The sequence below is a fragment of the Barbus barbus genome (genome assembly GCF_936440315.1).
Source record: "Barbus barbus genome assembly, chromosome: 21".
NCBI classification, from domain to species: Eukaryota; Metazoa; Chordata; class Actinopteri; order Cypriniformes; family Cyprinidae; genus Barbus; species Barbus barbus.
Window position 1 is genome coordinate 10573529 of NC_136749.1, and position 9693 is coordinate 10583221.

Consider the following 9693-nt stretch of genomic DNA (forward strand, 5'->3'; position numbering starts at 1 on the left):
TAGGAGTCGTTTACAAGGCAGAGAGATTTGATCATTCGTGAATCATGGGTTTCACATCTGAAAGAGAGGCGCACATGCTTTTTCTGTTCATTCTATGAATGCATATTTGAGAAATGAATTAATGAGATTTAGAATTGGTTTCTGTGCATCATTTTATAAATGAGGCCCAAGGTGTGCAGATTTGCTCTTGTTAAAGAAGTTTAGATGGCAGAAATCTGGGTTAAGGAATTTATGAAAGCATGGACAAAATACGATGTAAACAATTTGTGCATTTACACAGTGTATTTCCAGGGTTGCCAGGTTTTCACATCAAAACTAGCCCAATTGCGTTTCAAGGGAGGTCCCCTGGTAAAAATCACATTCCGGGGGATAAAATGCACTTTTTTTTTTTTGGCAGGGTTCTCCTGGTAAAACTCGCATTTCAGGAGCTACATATCACGTTACTGGGGTCGCTTCAACCTGTGGACATGAAAACCAACCCGACAACAGTGTTAAAGTTAAAGTGTACAATTGCAGACTTGACAATACTGTGTATTTCCACTCTAAAAGGTTTGACATTAGAGGTACTTTAAAAAAAACTTTAAAATGAATTGCAACTACGTAAAGACAATTTCTATAAATCAGCTGAAAGGCCACTTAAGGATCCAATATTTTTTATTTATTTTTTTTCTCTTATCCCAGTTTGTAGATTGTCCACCGCTTTAAGTGTTCTTTGGTCCTCAGCTTCCATCAGATATTTTTGCTTTGCTGTTGTACTCCAGTCAGACAGGGGGCACTAGAGATGCCAAGCTTTTAACAGTAATGCACAGCATGAGAGGAAGGCGATCCTGTGGGTTGCTGATTTTTGTAACCACTGAATCCTTCTCCTTAAACAGTGTCACTTTACAGGAAGCAAAGAGTGATGTAACCTTCTTGAAAACTTTCTCATCGGTTAACGCTGCCAGAGCAGCATCTTTCAGGCAGGACTTCTTATTTGAAGTCATATTTTGCACCTGCAGGACAATAAACACGTCATATAGGCAGAAAAATTAAGCTCTGTTGCTTGCATGTACAAAGCTGCTCAGTTTGTTGTCCTTCAAGCCAGAAGATAATTAGCATGTACAAGTTAATTATTTCCCTTAGGAATTTTGAGTTTTTTTTTTTTTTTTTTTACAATGATGGCTCTGGACTTATGAGCAAATTTAAAGCCTGTTTAACACAGCTTGAGACTTTTACAAAGCTTGCCAACAAAGATTGAGTATTATGTGTTGAGAACCCAGACTGTATTAGTCTAAAAGAAGAAAGTCATATACACCTAGAATGGCTTGAGGGTGACTAAATTATGGGGTAATTTAATTTTTTTTCCCTTTAAACAGGCCCTATTTATTACATGTGGCATTAATGCTTCCATTTTTGATGGAAAACTGTTCTTAATACGGAGTACAGTTACTTAATATGAAGATACTTACAAGATGAAGCAAAGCTTGTAGGGTTGCGTGACTGCAGCAGGATTTGAGCTCAAGCAGGGCAGAATCAGTCATCTCTACATGAGCACATGATTGGTTAGGAGAACAAAGGTCAATCTGACAGCAGGTGTATGATGACAACAAACAACCATCAGGTAAATGACAACGATGCATTGAAAGTGAAACTACTGATTGCTTTTATGACCAGTTAATATACAAAACTTAATCTATGACTTTTTGTCAAAATTCTGTCACTTGAACTGAACTCACCATCTAAGGAGCTGATGAGCAGATGGGTGGCAGTCAGAGCGCTGGGGTTCTTCTGCTTTCCAGAGGTATTAGTACCAGCAGTCTTCTGTACAAGCTCCAGTGTGGCCTTCACAGCAGGCACCTTCTCTAATGTACTGGGACCAGGCTGCCTCCCACCACACAGGTCCTCAAGCTGAGAGAGGGACAAACAAGTCTAAAGGTGTCCAACGTGTCTATCATTACTGTTCAAATGTTTGGGGCTAGTAAGAGAGATAGAATCACGTGACACTGAAGACTGGAGTAAATTGCAGTACATGCTAAAAATGCAGCTTTGTCGTCATAGGAATATATAAAATTTGACAATCAAAAAAATCTTTGAGTATAAGAAACTTCTTTAAAAAACAAAAGAACTGGCTTTGATAACGGCTTGTTCCCAAAGATGTGCTTTTGATGAAACTTGTGTGATCTATCTTTAAATCCATTAAATCCCAACAATAATATTTCAGCATTAGAAACACTAGTGTGACTAAGAGTTTACACACACTGGTGTGGCTTAACCATTACGGGAACATAAATGACAGCTGTCGCAAACCTTACATTGGGTTGTGGTCTAATAAATTTGTTAAGGACTGTATAGGTTTTATTTAAGATGTCTTTTGTTGTAGAATAATTCCGACTGTTTAAAAAATATTCTAAATCTGACATAAGATTCCGTTGTCTCACTCACTGCATCCTCCAGCACGCTGATAGCTGCACTGTCCTGCAGGATCAGAGAGATCTGCTTGAATAATGAGGAACGTGTGCTGGGAGGGAGTTTAGAGAGAACCGTAAACTGCCCCTGGAGTCCCTCCAGATCTAAAGAGAGAGAGAAAGTAAATTATCTTTATCAAAGCATTTTTTATGGAAATAATGTAAACTCTATAGTATTATAACCAACTGTCCTTACTAAAACTCCGTCAGGTCAATATACAACGTTGTGAAATAATATTTGCCCCCTTCCTGTTTTTTAATGTTTTGCATATGTCTCACTTAAAAGATTCAGATCAAACTAATTTTAATATTACACAAAGATAATGCTAGTAAATACAATGTGCAGTTTTTAAATTGATTTAATTTATTAAGGGAAAAATAATATTAAAATTTGTTTAATGATTTGAATAATTTAAGTGTGACAAATATGCAAAAAATGTAAAAACAGGAAGAGGGCAAAAACTTTTTCACAGCACTGTACAACGAATAAACCAAAAATAAAAGTAGGTATTTCTTTTGAATAATTAATCAACCATAAAAACGTATGTTGTATATACTATGAATGTGTTATGAATGTAATCCAGACATTCTGTGATGTCACAGATTCATAGTTTTACACTTTGGGAAATCAGCTTTCCAGTGGCTTACTTTACAGTTGTCGCTGAATAATTACTCTGAGAAAAAATTATGTAATGTCAAAATGTTTTTTTTTTTTAATGTTGTTTTCAATGAAAGATGGATAGAGTAGCTACTGTGATGTTACCTTTCTGCAGTTTGATGGTTGTTTTCACTGGTGCAGCACTAACTAAGCTTGCAGGCTTCACCCTCACAGGCCCGTCAACTACAAACCCACCCTTGACATTTGGCAGCAGGCACAGTTCTGACAGAATGGATGAGAGTACATTCATACGGCTTGTTTAACCCTCCAGAATTACCATTCCTATAATGTTTAAGAACATTTTTCTAAACATCTGTATGATTTTGGTAGTGTGTGTTGGGTTTCCATTTCAATGTAAAGGTCTTTGCACACCGAGTCCAAAATTTTCGCATGCGGTTTTTTCCTCAAAATTCATCATCCTAAAAATTCGTCACACACAGAAACCTTGCACACTGAGTCTGATGCGTTATTTAATCCATTGTGGAAAAATTTGCAAAACAATACAAAATACCGTAATTTTTCGAAGCTATGAAAATATTTTTGTACACGAAGAAAACAAAATTAACTACTTTATTCAACAATTTGTCGTCTCTGTGTCAGTGTAGCGCCATTATGTATCCTCTGGACGCAAACTGCATACTCTCCAAAATGGCGCTATTCTTGTAGCTTTGTAAAATTACGGTTGAACCACTGATGGCAGATGGACTATTTTGAGGATGTCTTTCATTCTTTTCTGGTCCTTGACAGTGTTAATTGTTTGGCAGTCAATGGGACAGTCACAAGCCTCCCGGTTCTCATCCAAAATATCTTAAATTGTGTTCTGAAGACAAACAAAGATTTTACAGGTTTGGAACGACATTGGGGTAAGTGATTAATAACTACATTTTCATTTTGGCGTGGAGTAACCCCTTAAGCAGTGATGATTTTGTTGTCCTCTCTCTTCTTAAAAAGAGAAGAAGAAAGAGGAAATATTGGGTTCATCTGCTGCGAGAGAGAAGTTCCACCTCATCAACGAGCTGCGGGATTATCCCGAGCGATTCAAAGTTTACTACAGGATTTTGATGCTTTGGTAGCAATACTAGAGCCACATATTTAAAAGAAGACCACCAATTTCCGTGAACCATACCAGCATTTTAGCTTTCACTTCTACGGTGGCTCTGAATTGTCAAAACACCTCTGAAAATGCTTGCTACGGATGCGAAAAACGCAGAAAATCGAACCCGATCCGGACAAAAGTTTCGGAGGCAGTGTGTAAACGTGATTGACACAACGTGAGGTCGTATTTATTTTTTTACATGTGAGAATTTCATACGAAAATAGCAAAAACTTGTTACAAAACTTGCAATGAATGATTTGGCAAAAAATGATTTACCGTAGTGTCCAGTTTGAGCAACTTCTAGTTCGATCACACTGTAAGCAATGGTGGTTTTGGGGGGGATGTTGATAGACACATTAGTGTCATACTCAACAAAAGGCTTCGCTTTATCATTGACTGAAACCTGCGGAGAAACAAGAGACAGACGGGACAGTTTGTTTTAGGAGGAGAGGAGGCAGGACCGGACACGTCCCCCTGGAATATTGTTACACCTAAGGGTGTCGTCGGAAAAGAAGAATGTGTGATCACAAAAGCCTCACCTTAAGTGTTCTATTGAACCCAAACATTCCACTGCAGGTACCACCTTCCTGAACATCCTCTGTGATACTGCAGGGCTGAACGGTGACGATTCGCTCCTTCACGAGCGTCAGCACCTCCCTCTGTGACTCCAGTGTCTGCTCGATCAGCGAGTGCTTCAGGTCCAGAACTCTAGAGCCACAGCAGATATTCAAGTATGACAACTGTGTCACGTTGATTTGTCAAAAATGTGTTCATTTACACGTGGCAGGTGTGTCCAAGTCCTTATTGTCTAGAACTTTTCACCTACGTCAATACGCCTGGATCAACTTAAAAAATAAACGGTCAGAGATATATCCATCTTCAACTTTCTGTTGGATTAGTCAGGATGATTTAGATATTTTGACTTTAAAAAAAAATAAGCCAAATAATTTAGTTGTTACGGCATAAAGAATATTTTTAGGTCACATGACAAAACATTTAAAGTGCAGGAATGCTAATTTCACTGAAGGAGATTTAGATATATGATCAATGACAAATGAGGACATAGAAGACAATGAAAGAAAACATTCTTTACACGTGCACAATAGAAATGCCACCTTATCAATCATTTTCCCCCTTAAAACTAGACACATAATTCTAGACTCTAAATTTCTTTACTCTAAATAATTGCTTCATATAATAATATTATGATAAACAATCAAGCATACTTATTAAAGCAAAGCATATTTCTTTGACACCTTAAATCTCAGTTTGTGATCAAGGGCAAACAAAAAATGGAAGTGAGGACTTCGAGGAAGAACAGTTAGAAATATAACAAGAATTTTAAACACAAACAACACGCCTCATACTTTTCATTCACTAGTGTCTGTATCGGAGTTTCACTTGTATTTAAATCACATTCCATATCACAACACTCTCTTATCTGACCAAGCTTGTGAAGACAGTGGCTCTAAACCCACTCATGTATTCAGTCCCTCACCTAGATTTGGATTCCTGTAAGAGCTTCTGAACATCCACCTCCTGTTTCATTAGGTTTCCAAACGATGACTGAAGTTTGCTGGAGCCGGCACCCCCCACATTAATGGCCCCCGCCCCGAGTTCCGCTGTAGCACTGCCACTTTTGTTATCCACAACTTTGCCATTATAGGTCAAAAAGTCTGTTTCAACCACAGCTGTGGACAAAAATAATAATGTACATCAGCTCTCCCAAACACATAACGCCTTGTTAAACACAAAACCTCCTGATTTTAAATAGACTTTTTCAAATTTTCAGATAGAGAACATAATACTATAGTCCCTTGAGAAAAAGAAATGCACACTTATAGTGTACGTCAAATCACAAAAGTATATTTTCAAAAAAAATTAAATAAAAAAAACTTTGTGCAGATAATATTATGAAATAAAAGGACACTTAAGTGTGTTTAAAGAGAACATGTTCCTTAGCACACTTTAGTACACTTTTAAAAGTTTTAAAGTACATTTTAAATCATCGAAGTACATTTTGAAGTACATTTTAAATCATCGTTGTACTATCTTTTGTTGTGCTGTTTTATCTGTTGACTAACATACTAAATAAGTCCTTGATTATAAGGTTACACTTTATTTGGTAACAATTTACGATAAGGGTACATGAATAATCATGTACTAATGCCTAAATGAATACTTCATTCAACAAATATTAATGATTATTAAAGTTAACTAATCATGAATTAATGAAGAGCTATACTTAACTACAAATGGAGTAATATGAGCAGCCTTAATTACATTTTAGTACATGCTTGAAAGTTAATGCATTAATTAACACTTATGGGTAAACTAAATCAAACAGCCTCTTTAAGAAAGAATAAGAAATACTCTGACTTTGAAATAAATTAAAAGAATTTAATATCATAAATTGAGCTTTTGGCATCTTCTTTATTATTGTCTGTTTTGTGTTGTTCTCTTTGCCTTTAAACTCACCCTGCTATGACTTATAAACAGCTAAATAAAAATGAAACCTCAAAATCCACAAAGAACATTTGTAGAACAATCCTGAAGAAATGCCTGGAAACAGTTGACTGTCCATCCAGACGCAGGCCGTGATGATACTGTACCTCCGCTCTCTGACTTCTTGAAAATCCAGACCACATCTCTTCCCCAGGCTAAATACTTGCTGTGTTAGTACACGTGTATTTGATAGTAAGTATAAAATAAATCATGATCTGAGTTTAGTAGGTAGTTAGTAGTGCATTAATTATGATTGGGCCCCCTCAAGTAAAGTCAGGTCAAAATAATACATTAACAAGCCATGAGTTAATTTTAGTGTATGGGAAGTTAATGAGTTCATTATTGTGGGTCCTCCCAAGCAAAGTCATGACAAAATAATGAATTAACAAACCATGAGTTGATGTTAGTGTATGGGTAATTAAAGTCATGACACAATGACACATTACCAAATCATCAAATAAAAACCATGCTGTAAGAGTCATCTTTATTCCTTTACACTACCAGTACAACAAACAACGATGAAGATTATTTATAGTCCTTTTATTATTTATTTACATCATAACATATGGACAAACATGGAAAAAAAGACTAATAAACCATCTCTAATATTTTGTATTATTTGTTTGTATAACGACTTTACTTGAGGGGGCCCCAATCATAATTAATGCACTACTAACTACCTACTAAAGTATTTAGCCTGGGGAAGAGATGTGGTCTGGATTTTCAAGAAGTCAGAGAGCGGAGGTACAGTATCATCACGGCCTGCGTTTGTTCTACAAATGTTCTTTGTGAATTTTGAGGTTTCATTTTTATTTAGCAATGTATAAGTCACAGCAGGGTGAGATTAAAGGGAAAGAGAACAACACAAAACAAGATCAGTTATTAGTGTATTTAGTATTTTCTACACGTGATGAGGAGGATCAACTAATCTTTTTCCACCCAGTAATGTTTATGGCAAGCTGAAGATGTAAAAAGCTCAAATTTTTTAACAACAGTTAAAAAATTATAGTATTAAATTCTTTTCATTTATTTCAAAGTCAGAGTATTTCTCTATTATTCTTTCTTAAAGTTTGATTCAGTTTACCCATAAATGTTAATTAATGCATTAATTATCAAACATGTACTAACATGTAATTAAGGCTGCTGTTATTCATGCGTGAATCCAAGTGACTCCAGTTGTAGTTAAGTATAACTCTTCATTAATTCATGATTAGTAAACAATTTTAATAATCTTTAGCAATTGATGAATTAAGTATTAATTTAGGCATTAGTACATGATTACTCATGTACCCTTTTTGTAAAGTGTTACCCTTTATTTTAAGGGTGTCCTTGTTACAGTGTAATTATACATTTAATTTAAGTATTGAGTAATTTTAATAAACTGCATGTACTTATTATATGGTTAGGGTTAGGATTAGGGTTACTTAAATGTAATTATGCATAATTTTTTGTTCTTATAATATGAAACGCGTGTAACAAGGACCTTAAAATAAAGTGTTACCCTAAACTGCAACTTCATTATTACAAATATATTTAAAAACTTTACATACAAGTCTCAATAGAAATTATATTGAAGTATATTTTAGTTTACCATAAATCCATATTTCAAAGACAACAGAATTATTAAATCACATTTAAAGACGTACTTAAGTCCTACTTAAGTGGGTCATAAAAGCTCTCAAAAGTTCAGCGAGCTGCATTTAATATAAATTTCAACATAAATATATTTCTATTTAATTACAATTAACATCCGAAAATGTCACATTTTGTTTACACTCAAGGACATTATTTTAAAGTGTATTATTTAAACAGTAAATACTCTTTTTAAAATTATGTGTACTTCTTTTTCACAAGGGGTATGTCTTTAAAAGTGATAAATTCAAGCTATCACAGACCATATACTTTTTTTTGCAAAGAATAACAGAAAAGTCTCTCTGTACCTGGATTTATGGGATCTCCAACAAGAACATCATTTAATTTGAAGTCTGATATCAGGTACTTGGGCTGTTGCCAAAACCAGTAGCGGTTTTGCTTGATGACCAGGGCCAGAGGAGCCAGACCATCCGAGTCATTCAGACGGGACACTGGGATCAGGGAACCATCAGTGTCGATCTCAGAGACCATGTTCTTAGTGGCTTTCGCAAACATCTTTCTTGCTGACAGGCAGAAAAAGCACAAAACAGTCATAAGTGTATTTCATTTCAAAGAAATGTACTCCTGTCTCTGTTGTATTGCTTACAAAAAACTACCATAAAGTATCATATTGTCAAGTTATCATAGTATCATAATGCCAGGGATTCGTTGAAGTAGCCTACCTTGGAATATCATTTCACATAAATATGTATTTTACTTTATTTTACAGTGTCATTGATTCACGTTACATTAAAGTAATAACAGTAAATTATACATAATTACAAGAAATTAACCAATAGTACGTTAATTAATATTACTCAGTACTTACGGGTATAATAGCACTGGAAGGACACCTTAAAATAAAGTGTAAACAATTAGTCATATATAATCATTCAGTACAACAGTAGCCTATTACAGCCAGATGAATCTCTGTAGCACAATACTGCCACATTTCTAAAGACATAGAGTTGTGATATACAACAAGCATATTGACTGCGATACATTTATTTGACTCAGTGTATACTATGATGTATAGTTCCGTAGTTATCAATAGCTAACTCGTACCTATACATAATTTAGTATTACACTGACACTGAATGCCAAAAGGTAACGTTACAATGTTGCAATAGAAACATCTATTGTAATCCTTTCTTCTCTTCATAACGTAACAATTTTGACAAGAGTGGACTAACTTAATGTTAAAGTAACCAGCTTTAAAGACGCCAGAAAACTTACCGTCTTCTGCTCTCTTCTCTTCTGTTTGAAGACATCTACTAACGTACCACAACTGAAACAAAAGCACAGAGCAGTCCGGTGTTTTTTTATTAGCCCCGCCCCCACAAATTTCATTGGCTCAC

The 9693-nt window shown here is 35.4% G+C and overlaps 1 protein-coding gene across 1 annotated transcript; it reads right to left on the bottom strand.

Annotated features, from left to right (window-relative positions):
• Positions 1 to 215: 215 nt before the first annotated feature.
• Positions 216 to 9693, bottom strand: LOC306887025 (gasdermin-E-like). Its single transcript, XM_079444485.1, has 11 exons — positions 9572 to 9693; positions 9165 to 9189; positions 8644 to 8859; positions 5697 to 5889; positions 4738 to 4906; positions 4475 to 4601; positions 3208 to 3324; positions 2422 to 2549; positions 1716 to 1887; positions 1449 to 1522; positions 216 to 992 (listed from the first exon to the last, which is right to left on the bottom strand). The coding sequence occupies exons 1-11, from the start codon at positions 9683 to 9685 to the stop codon at positions 762 to 764; spliced, it is 1566 nt and encodes a 521-aa protein (XP_079300611.1). The 5' UTR covers positions 9686 to 9693; the 3' UTR covers positions 216 to 761.

What these genes read in the sequence shown, in the direction of transcription:
- LOC306887025 (XM_079444485.1), bottom strand. Translation starts at nt 9,685, where the DNA reads ATGAAATTTGTGGGGGCGGGGCTAATAAAAAAACACCGGACTGCTCTG. An exon ending in AGAGAAGAGAGCAGAAGACG is followed by an intron (nt 9,190 to 9,571) that starts GTAAGTTTTCTG and finishes CTTTATTTTAAG; the next exon opens with GTGTCCTTCCAGTGCTATTA. An exon ending in GGTTCAATAGAACACTTAAG is followed by an intron (nt 4,602 to 4,737) that starts GTGAGGCTTTTG and finishes GTTTCTCCGCAG; the next exon opens with GTTTCAGTCAATGATAAAGC.